Genomic DNA, 16117 nt, shown 5'->3' with positions numbered 1-16117 from the left:
ACTTATTGATTGCACCCAACTGCTCTGAAGCAATTCATAAACAGGAAACACCAATACAGCAATCAGTAGCATTTTGCCCAGAGCAACATCTGTGCTCCATGCAGCTTAGGCTAACACTAAACAGTGCAAATCTGTTGATAACACAATGTCAAATGGTAAATCTGGATAAGTGTTGCATATATCCAAGATTAAGCACGTCTGAGTCAAAGCCTACAACTCCATTAGAAAGAAATAGGTCTTAATTTTAATCTTCGTATAGTGGTGTTAGTGTGGAGTTACTTTGCTGATTTTGCAGACCTTACATCACACTTATCAAATGGTAACTGAGATGCCCAAGGTATGTCAGCCTGAGCTGTCTACACTCCATCTAAATGAGAAGTGTTGAATAAAGGCTAGTGAACATGTCAAGACAAAATAATTACACTTAATATGAATTTTATTGCTATGATTATTTTGCTATAAATTAATGAGAATGAGGACATACAGTAAAAGCTGCAGTAAAGACAGTAGTGCGCAAGAACATAAAGGTTCTGGAGGGGAAACTTGTTGCATGCTACCCTCCATGACTTACACAGTCTTATGCTGAGGAGGAAAAGCACAAACACATCTGAGGAACACGAGTGTGAATTTTCTCCTCTACTGCACTTGCGTAGCTGGTTCCATCACCTACTGAAGTTCACTGAAGAACAAACCAAAGTAAGCCAGTGTTGGATGACATGCAGGGTAGCTCCATCTAGACTTGTTTGGAATGTGCTTCGGCTCTGGGGAAGATGTGTCTTTGCTGCAAGTCAGTGCAGTTGTTCTGTACAGAAACACTTCCCACCCCCTCCTCCCTAGTCCATAAGCCTTTACCCACTCACTAGAAGAGACTGGCTCTCCCCCAAATTCATGCAAAAGAAGCCAACAGCTATGCTTTCACATGTAACTAAGAATGTGGGAGGGGGCCCTGGTTCACCTCCTTAATGTGGTCAGACTTATCAGAAGGCTGAGCATTCCCACCTCACTCTCAGGAAGCCTGGCTCTGTCCAGTTGTTCATAACTGAGAGCCCAAAAGTAACTAGTCCCAGATGAACGTGTAGACTCGTGACCTCCACAAGCACTGGCACTGAATTCTGAACAGACTGTCACTGTTGTACAACAGATTTACCCTTATCTGACAGTGTACACTGCACAAAAACAGTGGCACTGTGGTACCTGTGAACCTCCCACAGCTTTAGGCGGCTTAAGTATTGGGCCCAAAGCAGGAAAGTGTGTGCTTGGGTACTATGCAAATGTAACTGGAATTATAGTTATGAATAGCACCATTCAGAAACAAACTATCATTTCAATCTGCTTTGAAAATTATCTTGCCACACCTGCTGCCTCTTCCATCACTATGGTATCACTGGTCTGCAGAAGCTGGCATGGCAGTCCCTCCAAGCCCCAAATCCCATCTCTTCAGCTTATGGCAGCATGAAGTGCAGAGCTAGGCAGAGAAAGGCTATTGAGTCACGACTGTGTATCCAGCCAGACATTGTTGTAGATCTGACCAAAGCTCCACTCTGTTCCTGAGCAACAGGAGACAGGGGCATGTCTTCAGGAAGCAAGTCTGAGCTTCAGCAACCAGTGACTTTAGGTAGCAATCCCCATGCTGCTGCTTTGTGCACCAGGATGTTGCCACTTTTGTCTCTGCAGTAAGATCAGAAAGGCTACAAGCACCTGCAGTGAGATACCTTTGCTCTTGATTTCATGCTCTAGCACAGTTTTGTACATTTGTTTTCTGGCTTCTAAATGCCTATGCTTCGGAGATAGAAAAGTAGTTCATGATTTTTGTATAAAAGCAGCCTATTGTTTCCAAGCCAAAACTAGAGTCTTTGGCTTCAATTTGTAATGTGAAATTTGTCCATTGTGAAGGGTAAGGTTATTTTCTTAATGGAGAATTACTTCAATTTTAACTTTTAAAAAGATAATTTCTTTTGAAGTTCAACCCAGGAATGTTTTACAATCAACAGTCTTTATTTTATATGCTTTACTTGAAGAAACTGGGGACTTAGACAGAGTTATCTCCTGAAAACACAAAAGATGTGTTCCCCTGCTGTGACTAACAGTTCTTCTGAAAAAAAAAGCCCAAACCAAAACAAAAACCCAGCTGATTCACTTTGTTATCCTTTCCCAATCATTATAAAATTCAAAAAATCATATGATGCCCAATTGTTTTATTCTCCCCTACTCCTTACAAGTTAAGAATCACAGAGAAAGGAGATGGAGGCAGATTCTGCAGAACTCGCTATTGCAAAGCACAAACCAAACAGCAGCGTAGACCTGTAATCAAATTCATCTCTTAAAGGGCTTTTTAAAAGGGTAGACATGTTTGTTCACTTACATTCCCATCCCTTTCTGACTTCAAGGCCACCAGGTCTCTAAGAGAGCTTCAGTAGTGTACTGCAATTTCTTTTGGTTTGGACTAGCAATAGGAAACTTTCACTTTAGTCCTCTTTGGCACTTCCAGAATGTCCTTTCAGTACATCTGACTGGCAGAACATGCACAGCTTGTGTTCAACTGTGAAAGGACATGCATGCACATTGGTGTACAGCTCTGAACCAGTCTCTTGAAAGCAGTTTACCTCCCCTGGATCAGGCCCACGCTTAGTAAAGCAGCCACAATTAAATCTGTCTGTTTACTGCCCGTGATTCCACTTGGTTGAGTTAGTCCTAAGGGTGATGAAAGCCTCGTGCTTCCCCTGTCTGCTACCCAAACTCTTGTCCAGGACCTCTATTGCTTACATAAGTAGGATAGAGCCAGCAGAGTTTTAGGATGAAATGGAGAAGATTGGGACTTCAGCTAAATTTATATGGATGCAAGTTCTCATCTATTTTATCTTTCCTGACATGAAACCCTGTGAACTATAAGGAAATTAACCTTTTTCTGAATGGAAGCATAAGTAAGACTTAACATTAAAACAGTATGTGAATACAGGAAGTTAAAAGTGGAAGTATAAAAATAAGTCCTCTTACTATAAGAACTCAGCTTAGGCACCCTGCCTCATTTACCTGAATAAGAAAGCCCACGCATTTCTTCAGAGCTTTCTTTCCCTGCCAAGCACAGCTCAGCACATAACAGGCCATGTAACATATAAAACAGCTGCACTCCAGGGGACAGTCCACAGCACACTGTGTATAGGAACCACACATACAAGCAAAGCCAGACAGGTTCCTTGGAGTGTTTTCCTCAACAAGTCATGGAGTGAAGAGGAGACCTGCTGAATTGTGAGGGGGAAATGTGCATACAACAAACCCATGGTCAGCTGCACTCAAAATTAGTTGCAAATAAGGAATCTGGTTCAGGAAACCTTGGTGGCTAAGAGGCAGGCATCCTACCCTAGCCCTGGCAGCTGATATCATAGTGCCTGTGTGCAAGCTCTACTTGTGTTGCTTGTCTCTCCCCTCCTGACTGTTCCTGCCTGCAGAGGGGCTGGGAGGCCCAACAGAGCAAGGGCTGTTGAAGTTAGTTCTCCTCCTGCAGACCCTGCAGAGCGGTGGCAGTAGCGAGCAGAGACCCTGGACAATGGCTGGTTCCTAACAGTGCAGCTGGTGCAGTGTCTGGGACTGCTGTTCTGCAGACACCTGCAAAGCTAAAGATCTGTTCCTTCCATCTGACCAGAGAAGAGTCTTCCAGGATAAAGAGGGAGATATAACAACAAACACTGGTCTTCCTTGCCACTGGTCTTTCACATTTCTGGGAGAATAAAAGAATTGAGGAGTGTTGCCACTTCTTAGTGGTTTGCTCATACATTCTCAAAGACAACTTCACCTAGATGGTGTGAGAGGCAGGTATAGGACTCCACCTAAGAAAACACACTACCATCTGCAGGCAAGTCTGAAAACAACAAAAAAACCCTCAAGCATGGCAGACTGTCTAATGCCAAGGAATTTCTGCTGAGCTATATGTTTTTCCAGGGAATGTTTAAAAGCCAGTAGTATGTGTACACTAATGCAGGACTCCTGTTAACCTCTTATTTGAACTAGATCTTAGACCCCCCCCGCAAAAAAAAAAATTATTTTCCTATGGTGTTTACAATAACAGCCTGTTCATAAAGCAGGTGACTGCTACCACGTGACACTGGTGCTCATATTGATCCTTCTAATTCTGAACATCAGACCAGAATTCAAGAGCAGCACATGCCATCTCCAACCACTTAACTAAATGGTGCCTTTAAACTCTCATTAAGACAGTTAAGAATCAGTTATTAAGATGTCACTACTGAAAAATAACTATTGCATTTTTCAAAGTTTAACAGTAAACAACATTGCCAATATATTATTGCACACAATAAAGGGGTTTGGAACTACAGAGATAAGGAAAGGGTAATCTAGAAGACCCAAAATAATGATCCCAGAGCCATTCCAGTTGCTGCTCCAGCCAGCATGCCCAGTGCAAGATCTCCATCGCTGTCACGGTAACGCTCTCGAATGATGACGTGGTTTGCAGGGGGCTGGCCATAAGGTCCTAGGAAACAAGAGGTTGTTGGGAGGAGGGCAAAAAAAATGTGTATCTTAATACCATACATTGCAATTTCAAAACAGGCTCATTCTTTCACCTTCCTTCAACCGAATACTAAGATTTTGCCAGCTACACATGTAGAATACCTGCTTTGGATTCAACCTCCACATTAATTAAATCCAAGGGCCTAGCAACATTTCCAGCCTTGTAACAGCTTAATATCTGTGAGGAAAACTCATCACAAATGTAAAAGTGAACATTGTTCTGCAAAGAACCTATGAATTATCATTCTATGAAACACTTTGTGGATTTAATGTAAGAAATGGTCTAAAAATTGATTCAGCCTTGAAGTTAAGGCAAATAGTTTAGTTCCTCCCCCTTACACCCTCCCCCCAAAAAAATCTTTGGCAGGTCTCAAGCCAGTAATTTGTCTGAAACTGTGTATCAGTTATTTACATTTTATGCCTACTGCAATTCAGCCTTCACATCCTGGACTGATCTGTGGAGTGGTGACAGCTGCTACATTTCTGTTCAGATGAAAATTGGCCAGTAGCAAGAAATTAACCTTGGACTCAAGAAGCCACTAATTGACCCTTGCTCTGTAACAGACTTGTACAAGCTTCACCTGTCATGTTTTCTGATTTAGCTCCTACCTGCAAAGCAAACATAACAGTCCTGTTTTCCCTTCCAGACGTTTCAGGGACATTAAATATTCTTGAAAATCCCACAATGGTGTTTCGTAACAGATTCTTAAGTAATCCAACTAAATACAACTAGAAAAGGCTTTCACTGACAACAATGCATGACTCTCCCCCCTGAGAAGGATTATGTCACTGTAGAGAATGAGCAATGGAGCTGAAAGTACAGGGGTTAAGTGAGTTGCTGGGGTGAACCTGAACCCTAAGGTTTAGTTGCAGTGACCCTGGTGAAGGAAAACATTGAGCCTTGGTCACTATGCCCAACCAGAACCTAGTATCTTAACACACTGGACTTGCAAACTGCTGAGGGGAGTTACTGTTTGATGCTGCATTGTTATCATATGGGTTTGGCTTGATTTCCAAGGCCTGCTGAAAGTTTTTAAAAACAGTTCTTGGGTTTTTAAAAAGCTGCTGTTTTTCAGAACCAACAGAACACACCTTCCTCATCTGTATCTTAGGACTTCAGTAACTTAGATGAAGAAAACTTTAAAAGCTTTAAAGGCTGATGCACCTCCCTTATAAAAAAAAAATTGAAAAGGCACGTGAAATAACCTGGAAAATGTCAAATAGAAAACAAAATCTCCCTCGAAACTGAAATAAAAAATTCTCATAGAGATTCCTGTTTGCAGTCAGATCATAAACAATCAGTTTTCTCATTTTTATTACCCACACAACTCTAAAGCCCCAGTTCCTTAGGACTGGGGCTCTATGCAAAACTAACCCTAAATTAAGGTGACTATGATTAAAAGCACACCCTACAATTTTAATCTTTGCTTCCTGTTTTTGAGACTGAAAGCTATACAAAGCTGAACAGAACAACAGAAGACTTCACATGGCTGAAATGCTGCCTTACAGCATTTCCAGCACACAGGGAAGGAACAAGCTACAACCTTGTTCTGGGAGTGGATTTACCTTTGAAATTTGCATTTAAATAATTAAACTAGGTATAAGAGCAGCAGATGAATTAAAAGCTCCATCAATGCCCAATATGGAGTAGTGAATCACAAAATCACGTCTTCTTCTGACTCTTGTACCTTTCCTTAGAAAACATGCTGTAGTTAGAGTTCTGTATGCTTAAAAGAATTCATAAAGTAATGTAACTATGCTGAGATCACATTGGGAAAGTTAAATCCCTTGATACCAATTTCACTGCACTCCCTTTGTTGTGAAAGGGTGAGTGGACTTGGTTTCTTTCTTTGTGTGCAGGAGTGGTGGCTGGTAAAGGATGGTGATTAGTAGAGCTAAAGCCAGAAAGATTGACTCAAATAGCTTCTGTGGGAAGGTGGAGGATGTGGCTGACACTGATTACCTTGGTATGGATACTGATAGGGAACAGCATAGGCTTGTCCATTGGAGGCATAGATGATCTGAGGGCCCACGGGGGGATACGCACCATTGTACTGATCGTAGCCGTAGCCATAAACCTGGTGAAATTAAACATGTCTGTTATACAAGAACACTTTGCTATGGATCCAATTAAGCACACTGGTCAATTTGCCTTCGTTTCTAATGTAGTTAAAGTTTCACTAAAATATCCAGTCTGTACTGCTATAGCCAATCTACTCCCCGAAATGGATTCAGAACAGCTGCTTGAAAAAATAAGCAGTCCTAAGCAGCATTTGCTCTCTCCCTTTCCTGGACGGGCAATAGCAGAGGCAGGGCCTGGATCATCAGGCAGAGCCACAGCAGCCCTGCCAAGCTTCTTCTCTCTGTCCTTATGCCAACAGCAGCTCTCTAGGGAGCTTGGAAGTGCCAGTGATGCCTTGAGGTGGCTACCTGAAAACAGAGGCTAGACAAGAATAAGAGAATAAAAGTCGATATTTATTTGAAGGGCCTTCAAAAGTACACCCTGGGCAGTCAAAAGGCTACACCCAAGATGGACCCTGGGTCATGGGTTCTTCACACTTTTATAAGTTTGGCCCATTTGCGTATCAGGGTTAATTCTCCAATTACAGCTTCAGTTAATGATGTAATTACCCCAAGTTTGCCCCTCCTCTTCAGAGGCTTTTAGTTTACACATTTTGGGGCCTGGGACAATCGAGGTGTCCTTGAAAAGCAAACCTAGAGAGGCTTTGTTATGTCTAACCAGCACGAGAGAGCAGAAGTTAACAGGCCACACGAAACTTCAGTTACACACCAGGCAGTAGAGGATTTGAAAAACATGTAAGTTAAAACCTAAGGCATCACCAGGAAGGCAGCAGCCGATCCCAAAAAACCTCCAACCAACCCTCCTAGAGGGTCCGCTGCAAGCAGATGTCAGATTAGAGACAAACACTCTATAGCTGCATGTTTTAGAAGTAATTTTTTTCTCCAAAAGAGGAGGCTGCACAGAGGAAGCTTCCAGCACCACTAGTTCTTAACAAGAGTGAGAGGCTGGAGCAGAGCACATACAGTGCAACAAGCAATACTCCTGCAAACCATCCCCTCACATATTACTGCACATCACTAAGCACATCCAGAAATCCCCAAAATATCCTGGTTCGGTCCCAAAGCTGCTCCTTCACTGCAAAAAAACTGTGTATCCAGGACCTAGAGTTACTGTGTTGCTAAGACATCTTGGTACAACAAAATCCTTATGTGTTAAAAGTGATGGCTCCAGTCATTACACCCTATTTTTACAACTCCTGATCTCATACCCTTGCAGTGCTTGCACAACATGAAAATGCAGTCACATCTCCTTATGTTAGAAGCTGTACGGCCAATATATTTCAAGATCAGCCAAATACATTCTGCCCTCTCTGAAGCTTTATTTTCCAAGTTCAATGAGCAGCCACCCCTTTATACACCTCCCAAACAAATGTACCTCATCCCTTGCAAAGGAAATCCATCTCAAATAAGAGCAGCAATAGATAGATAGTGCCTTACTCTCTCCTGCTATACAAGCTTTAAAGCTGGGTATAACAGTACATTGCAGCACTTTGTGAGTGCTTGAAGGAGGCTGTTCCTGCTGCCTCGCTCATGTGAACGCTTCCTGACTGCAACTCTTACCTCAGGTGATGGTGTGGCATAAGCTGTGTAGGGAGGAGGGGCCGAGGAAATGGCTGTCTCATCATACATCACATCAGATCCCACGTAGCCCTAAACACCATGGATAGATAGCAGTTATCACCTTTTCCTACAGCCAGCCAGTTAGAGTAGTCTAAGGATTAAAACTTAATGACCCCAAAGAAAAAGTAACCTTTAGCCATGCTGCATGTTAAGAAAGCAGTGAGCACCTTGTAAAGGCTGCAAAAAGAAAGTACCTGGAGAGCACATGTGGGAGAATAGAAATACCTGGTCAACCACAAAAAGGAGCCATAAATTTTTTCCCTCTGTGTGTGCCACAGACGTGCGGATGTGTACATGCAAGCACACTGGCTCCTTCCAACACTCCATACTTCAGATTTAGAAATTAGCCTCCTGTTCATCTTCTGTCTTCAGATAAAGAAATCTTCACAACTAAGCTAGCACCCTAGAGTGGTATCACCACGTTCTGCAGAAGCAGGTAAAGGAAACAAATGCAGTAGGCAAAAGTGGTACCTGAGGCAAAGGTGGTAACACTTGAGTCCATTTAGAATAAGTTCTCAAAGACAATTAAGATTTCTTACACTATCCTTGTATTCTTGCCCCTAATATCCAAACTCTACAGTGATGCTCTTGTTCTCTTTTCCAAGGCAAAAGCCAACTCCCATTCTTTAATTCACAAGGGAACATTTTAATAACTCAACAGCAAATGTTCTATTATCTCTTGGACTGATGAAATCATGGCATTTGAGGACATAATATGGTTATACCACAAGTCAAACTCATGATGAAGATTTTAAGGATTGCTTGAAACACTGTTAAAATACTGTATGAAGTGGCATTTCCATCACCTGAGAAATCTGCTCACATCTTAGCAGTAAATGTGTCCTGCCCTGTCACAGGGATCTCTGTACAAGTGATGCACAAGCCTGCAAACACCTGTAAATGATACAGTCTCAAAGCTAAGGTGATCACCTTAGTTATTCCAGTCAAGTTAGGAGGCACTGCTGGATGCTTGGAATTTTTGAAAAGTCTGTCACACACCTACAGACTCAAACTCACTTACCCAGTTAGTCCAAGTCCTTGTTTGACACCTTTAATAGCTTTGGAAAGTGTTAATTTATGTAACTGCTTGTGTAGAGGGCTACCTGCTCTACTTTGAGTAGCAGGGGTCTGCCTTGGCTGACCAAGGTCAGCACTGACATGTTCTGAACCATCTAGCAAGGCTGGCACCTCTGTCAGAGGCATGAAAACAGCAGTTCCCATTTCCTGAAACCAGGAGTCACCATCACACACACAGGCGAGATAAAGCCCCTAAAACTAGAGCAGACAGACCATGAGTGTTGTGTCCTCTGCATGAGGACAAATCCTTCACTTCTCATTTAAGGCCACAGGCAGTGTAGGCTGCAGTCAGAGACAATCGTGTCTGGGGTAGTTTTGCCATGACAAGTGTTTGCTTTGGGTATCTACAAATCTAAGTTATATCATCTGACAGATGTCCCAGTACAGTGGCAATGTTAATGTGACCCATCACAAACTGAGATAAGCTTCTACAAAACACAGCATTTCCCCTGAAACAGAAACACCTCGGCTTGGTTCAGTCTAGTCATCCAAGGAAAGCTAGTGCTGCAGAGTACTCTGGAAGGCAGTCTAGAGGAAAAACAAATTAGCAATACCCACAAGTGGATAGATGTGGCTGCCCAAAGATACAGTTCTCCAGAAGACTCACAAACAGGCTTCTATGATTCCTGATACTCTCCACAGCTAGCATGGCAATGGTAATACACTCCTCCTCAGCATGCCTGCACTCTCCTCCAAGCATCTCATTCTTCCTCATGTCTCTGCCAAGAAGCATCCCACAGTGTGATGGTTCTACATTAACAAACAGCTGCTGTGTAGTAAGCTTCCTTCAGCACTGCACCCACCTGGGAGGCAACAAACACTAGGAGTGAAAAGTTCATTTTTGCTGGTTGCAGAAGATTTGCTTGTTGCCTACAGCCTCAGTGCCCACAGACCAGCTTTCCAAACATTCACTTCCACCCAGAGAAATCACTTCTTAAAAAGATTATTTTCCACACAGCGTGTATTTGCCTGGACTTGGCTGCAAGGATGATACGTGCTTGTGATCCAGAGAATCATTCCTCTTCCCACCCACAAGCTTTACTATCACGCTCATGACCCTGTTTTTCTCTAGCAGAGAAGGATGGAACATGATTTCAGAAGTAAACTGCTGGGCCACACGTAACACTCATGTGCTGCTTCTCTATCAGTATAAAGTCTAGGTAGGACACTCACTGTGTTTGTTCTGGCGTCCTGGAGAGCAATTTTCCATGCCCTGCAAAAAACCCACATTGGTTAGTGAAACACTGATAAAAATTAATGCCACCTTTTTCCCTTAGGTCAATGAAACAAACAAGGTTAGCAACTAGAGGTACTGCAGGAGCAGAGTTTAAGATACTGCATGTGCCAAAGCCTAATGATACACTCAAATGAATGCACAAAAGTGTTACACTAAGACTGAGAAATAATTACTTTCTTTGCAGAGCTGAGAAAGAATGAGGAGGAACGTGAGGAGGAATGGATGCAGTTTTGGAGGTCCTTGCTGTAACCACAACAGGTAGGAAACACGCAGTCATGCTTCGGATAAGGAAATAGGAACAGATGCACCCCAGCCAGAACAGTTCGTCTGTACTGATTAGAGCACGGGCCTTGCTGCTGCTGCAGCTCCCAGGAGGTAGGTACACCTCACCCAGCTCTCCCCTGCCATGGGGCTGGGAGCATGCTCCATGTACCACACTCCTTGGCAAACAGTGGCCACAGAAGTTATCTAACTCTACACAGCCCAGCTCAGCAGAGAGTTCACAATAATGGAGTATTCTCCCTTTCGCTACTGGGATGTTGTTGGCCTCATGCTGCATCACATACTCTTGAAGAATAGCAAAAGTTTTAAAAAATCTGTTTAACAAGTCTTGCATTAATCATATTAGTCAGATTCTTCTACTCCTCCTCACCCTTCAGTGTTTTCAGTGACTTAACTTGCAGTTAGTTTGCATGAGCTAGACAACTTCTAGGAGAGCTATTGGGTTTTTTGTCACTGAAAACCTGCTTTTATTTGCTTGAAAACTTTCTTAAAACATATCTCTTGAAGTTAGAAGGGAGGAAAATAACTAGGGAGAGAGATAAAGAGGGATAAAAGAGGGAGAAGCAGCAAAACCATTAATCCCTGGCTGTCTTACAGGCAGTCATCTGCACTCTCTGCACAGAGGTTGACTGTCTTCCCATCACGGCAAACAATCTGCAGTAAACAGTCTCTCTGCTTCCCCTCTGGAGGCTGGAAATCTGAGTGAGAAAAACAGAGATGAGTTATGAAGTACCTATAAACAGAATTACGTGATCACATGTACAAGAAGAGAGTCAGTTTATGCAAGTCTGGACAAAATAAACTAGGGCCACTTGTAGCTGCCTTCCATGGCATCTGAACAAGTCACTGAAGGAATTAACCTTCAGTGTCCTGAAAGTAAGCAGCTCTGAACACCTTTCCTACAAAATGTGTCTTACAGCAGAACCAGTCAACCCTTAGCAATAAGTACTCTCCAGCACTTGTGTCCTTCCCTTGTGTCAGCACCAAGTGGAGCACTAACAAAAGCTAGAAGTGAACTTAGGAATAACATCTGCTGAGGTTTCCCATTTCTAGCCCTGCCTCTCAGTCAGTCAGCACTGTGGTTACACCAGGAACACTCTATATCAGACACACAGTCCTGCTGTGAACATCCCATTCTCCTGCATGCATGGTACACTGTCCTCACTGTGTTTTAAAAGGAAGTATCAAACCCTAACCTAACCTATCACACAGTGATACCACACCCTAGGTATCTCTAAAGGAATTTAGGAGTTGGTGGGCTTGAATATTTTTGGAAGGTGAGGGGATTCAAGAGCAGTGAAGTTGCACATATTTCAGACATATTTACATCTGCAGTAGTGCTGTATATGGTATGCTGGGCAGGCACTGAAGTTGTAAAGAATCTCTGAATACACAAATCCTGAAGATTTCATTATTACCTCGACATTCATTCCCCACTCTGAGGTTGATGCAATGGATTCGCATGTGGATTTTATCTTCTATATCATGGCGATTTTGATCATCATAGAATATTAAGCGGCCATCAGACCACAGATCAAACCAGTTCTTCTTCCAGCGCCGTAAAATAGTACCTTAAAAATCACACAGTCAATTTTGAGGGCACATATCGGGAAACATTTCTGTCCTAGAGTTAATAAAAAATAAACCAAGATATCCTTCACAGTTGCCCCAGACAACATTCCAAAGTGCCAAGCAAAATCGTGTATTACAACAGCCCCACTTGAGAGTATTAGAGAATTGGGTGCCATATTTTATCTAGGATTCAAAGCAAAACTGGTTTTAAGTGTGTGACCTGATGCTTGAGTTCTAACTTGCTGCAGGAACAAGCAGAGGGCGTGACTAATTGAAAGACACTCAGTTGAGGTGTCAGGTAAAGTTTCCAATTCTCCACTTGTACAGCACTAATTACAGAGTAGCATCTGAAGCTGAATGCCAGTCAGACATCTCAGATATGGTATATCCTGTTTCCCACTGGAGTACCCAAAGGTCACATGGGAATGCTGTCATGACAGGTCATTTTGTGATGTGTCCTAAAAGTAAAAAGAAAAAAAAACAACAAAAACAACCCACAGAACTAGGGGCTTTTTTTAAGAAAACCTGGGAATTACTAAGTTGCTCGGATGTTTTCTGAAGAAGTCACAGTGAACAGGAAGAGAAGGAGGATAAAGACCCATGACTTACTTTGCCGGAGCAGCCATCCGCTCTTCACAAATGCCATTGTTGCTTAATCTAGTGGGCAGAAGAGGAAGGGGGAGGGGGGAGAAAAGCAGTTTTCAGTATTTCACAATAATACATTAGAAAGAGGCATCTCAGTATCATCTATTATAGCTGCATGTACCCAGCTCTCCTTGCGAAGAGACACAGTAGATCTCAGCCGAAGATACTCAGTAAGCACAACCACCTTTAACTGGCAAACAAGCTTACAGCTACTGCTCGTAGAAAATGGGGAAGAGACAGACTGGAATGACTGCTTCCTGACTCACCACCAGATCCTTTCAGAGTTGTTCTCTCTGCATACGTGTACTTCCTGTATTCTGCAGTCTCAGGTTACCAAGCACCCTCATTTCTACCTACCTCTTCTCTTTTTCTGTACTTCCTTTTCTGTGTTTTTCATTCACTGGCTCAAAGTCCAGTCAAAACAAAAGCTGAAACAGTTTAATCTTAAACAGGAAGGAGAAAGCTGTTTTTATGACTTGTGTTTCTTTCAAATCATCACTAGCTCGCTCCAAGAAGAATTAAAATAAATAAAAGATAAGCCCATAAAGTAAGATTCTCAGTTCTCCTCAGCTTTTAAATGAAGCTTGAAATAGCATGGCAAGGACTGTGTGTTAAATTCAAGTTATCACACACGACATTAAGTACTCAGCCACTGCATTCTGGTTTATGAGCATGCTGAAAAAAGAGATCAAGCATGGGATATATTGGAAAATGAGTTTTTATTTTATAGTCTAATGGTGCTCTGATTATTGTTTTAAAAGAGATTATAAAACCTCAACTATCTGGGTGCAACTGAACTAGAAAAGCAAGAACAGAAGCATTTTAAGCCTCCCTTGAGAAGGTTGCTTTTTAGAAATTACCTGTGGGGCCTGTAAGCCAATATGAGAGACAGATACTGAAACCTAACATTCTACTTGTAGCAGCACAAAGGGGGGGGCCCTGAGGGGGTGAAAGGCGGCATAGACTCCCAGATCAACCACAGCAGAATGTATTTAAAGCTGGGGAGAAGGAAGAAAAAGAAGAGTTTTGTGATTTTCTGGTAAAACATAAAGTTAGGAAGCACCATCTATTTCCTGATCTAATGGATATTACTTGTAGCTGTATCCTCTTCAGAGTACTGGGCAAGTACTGTAGCACACAAGATTATAACCATCAGGACTTCATATTTAAGGAATGCCACATCCTGCACAGGCTTGGATATGATGGTGAGAACCACTTGCAGGTAAAGTTTGAACTCTTACTCTTGGCTTTTGTACCCACTCACTGGGAAAACAAACATTCAGCTGATAGCCCACTGAAAGGGAGTGTCAGACTCCTGTCCAGCTTTAATCATGGTCACCCGGTCCTGCTCTGGGGTCTGAGCATGCTCTTGTCACCCATCCACAGAGAGCGAGCTCCAGAAATAGAGGCCAATTTATCCTTCCAAAGTAACAAAGCGGTACAAAGGACCTGAGCCTCACTCTGTTACCACCCCAGTATATGCTTCCCTCCCCTTGATTCTCCTTTAAAAGGAAATAGTCTACTTGCTCTTCATTTTCACAGGAATGGGTGTCTCTGATGGTGTTTCCATGTCTTCCAGTTTGCCCAATAAGGTGAAGTCACTATTTCTGGAGGCTGTTTCATAGTTTACAAGCTGAGAAAGAACTTGCATGAACTTCAGTTCTACTGCAAGTGTTAGACTAGACCATGGAATGCTGTTGCTACCTTTAAACCTACTCTGTTACACAATAGCATAATTAGATTAAACTTAGACAGAAAAAGGGAAAGAACCAAAGAAGAAAACTTCTCTCTTGACGAATTGAGTTTTGCCTGTGGTTACAGAACGGCTCACAAAGTCTCACATTCAGAATGTCTCAGAGCTATGTAAAGCTACAAGAGCAAACAGGGCTTCAGCAGCTGTACAGCACCTTGCATGTAATCTCAGAGGCGACAACTACCCTTTCCCAATTCAGAGTTTAAGTGCTCAAAACTTCACCTCTGGAGAGAGAGCAAAAAATCACACAGAACAATCTGTCAGCACTTAAAGTAGGAGGTGCAAAAACAATTAGATATTCTTCCCTGGTCCTTTTTAAGCACAAGGGCTCATTTGAAGTCCTATACAGTATTCACAGTCCACCCACATGATGTTTAAAAGCATATTTCCAGAGCTAGAAGATAGCCTAGCAAGATCAGCTGCATCTGAATAGTATTTGCTTGTTAAACTAGCCCAGTGCCACCAACATGAAAAACGGGACTTAAACAAAGATAAATTAATTTGTAACGAATCTGAGTAAGTGTTTTGGTGACTGAAATCTAAAAGTAGTAGTAGTCCAAACTGAACTCAGGTTAAGAGGAGATGCAGCAAAGGGGTGGGAGTATTCCTTTCTGCTCCCTGGAACAGCAGTTTTCTGCACGGAATATAATGTGGAATATCCAACAGTCTGTTCCAGTCCCTTTCTTATTCTCAAACCCAGTTGGTTGGTTGGAAAAATACACTTTAAAACAAATCAAGTGTTTCTCCACAAGAGCAATTTTGATTAATGCAGTTGAGCTAGCAGTGGACCCGATCCTGCAATCCGTGTAGATGAAGAGGGCTTAGACACCAGATCCAGCTATGGAGCTGAGCCCGCGGTGACCAGCAGTGCCCACAGACACCCCCCGGTTACTTTACTCTCAGTACTTCGGACAGAGTACACGAAGCTCAGTGTTCAAATGTAACCCTACCCGCCCCCTCCCGCTCTGAACAGCGCAAGTTTTCTATTCCTGGAGCTCGCTGGCTCTGGCCCAGCTGCGCGCAGGCCCTTTCCCCGGGAGCTGTCTGTGCTCTCCGAGCCAGTGCCAGGCGCTAGCGGGGCTGCGGCTCCGTTCCAACCCTGCCCGTGCGGCAGCGGGGCGGTGCTCGCTCCCACCTCTCCTCTCCCACCGGGACAGCCCCACGGCAGTCCCCCGGCCCCACCGGGCTGGTGGCCGCTGGCCCGCGGCTCTGCCCGGCCAGGGCACGGCGGCGGCCCCGCTCCGTCTCCGCCAGCTGCCGCCGGGCAGCGGCCTGAGCTGGGCCGGGCCGGGCCGGCCCGAGAGCCGCATCTCGCCCTCCCCGCC

General features: G+C 43.4%; 1 protein-coding gene across 1 annotated transcript; it reads right to left on the bottom strand.

Moving 5' to 3' along the window:
* Positions 1–418: 418 nt before the first annotated feature.
* PLEKHB2 (pleckstrin homology domain containing B2) lies at positions 419–13057 on the bottom strand. Its single transcript, XM_042024513.1, has 7 exons — positions 13004–13057; positions 12241–12393; positions 11418–11520; positions 10477–10516; positions 8167–8256; positions 6488–6602; positions 419–4486 (listed from the first exon to the last, which is right to left on the bottom strand). The coding sequence occupies exons 1-7, from the start codon at positions 13038–13040 to the stop codon at positions 4350–4352; spliced, it is 675 nt and encodes a 224-aa protein (XP_041880447.1). The 5' UTR covers positions 13041–13057; the 3' UTR covers positions 419–4349.
* Between the last annotated feature and the right edge of the window lie 3060 nt (positions 13058–16117).

Source organism: Corvus kubaryi, unplaced genomic scaffold (assembly GCF_017639235.1).
Source record: "Corvus kubaryi isolate FWS band 111438036 unplaced genomic scaffold, C.kubaryi_AGA036_p1.0 37264, whole genome shotgun sequence".
Classification (NCBI taxonomy): domain Eukaryota; kingdom Metazoa; phylum Chordata; class Aves; order Passeriformes; family Corvidae; genus Corvus; species Corvus kubaryi.
The sequence above is the reverse complement of the archived record's forward strand: the minus strand, read 5'-3'. Positions and strand labels throughout refer to the sequence as shown.

Excerpts from the sequence above, each read along its gene's own strand:
- PLEKHB2 (XM_042024513.1), bottom strand. The coding sequence starts at position 13,040 with ATGGCATTTGTGAAGAGCGGATGGCTGCTCCGGCAAA. Across the intron at positions 11,521-12,240 it reads AGTGGGGAATGAATGTCGAG|ATTTCCAGCCTCCAGAGGGG; the intron begins GTAATAATGAAA and ends TTTCTCACTCAG. Across the intron at positions 8,257-10,476 it reads AGGACGCCAGAACAAACACA|GGCTACGTGGGATCTGATGT; the intron begins GTGAGTGTCCTA and ends CATGGTGTTTAG.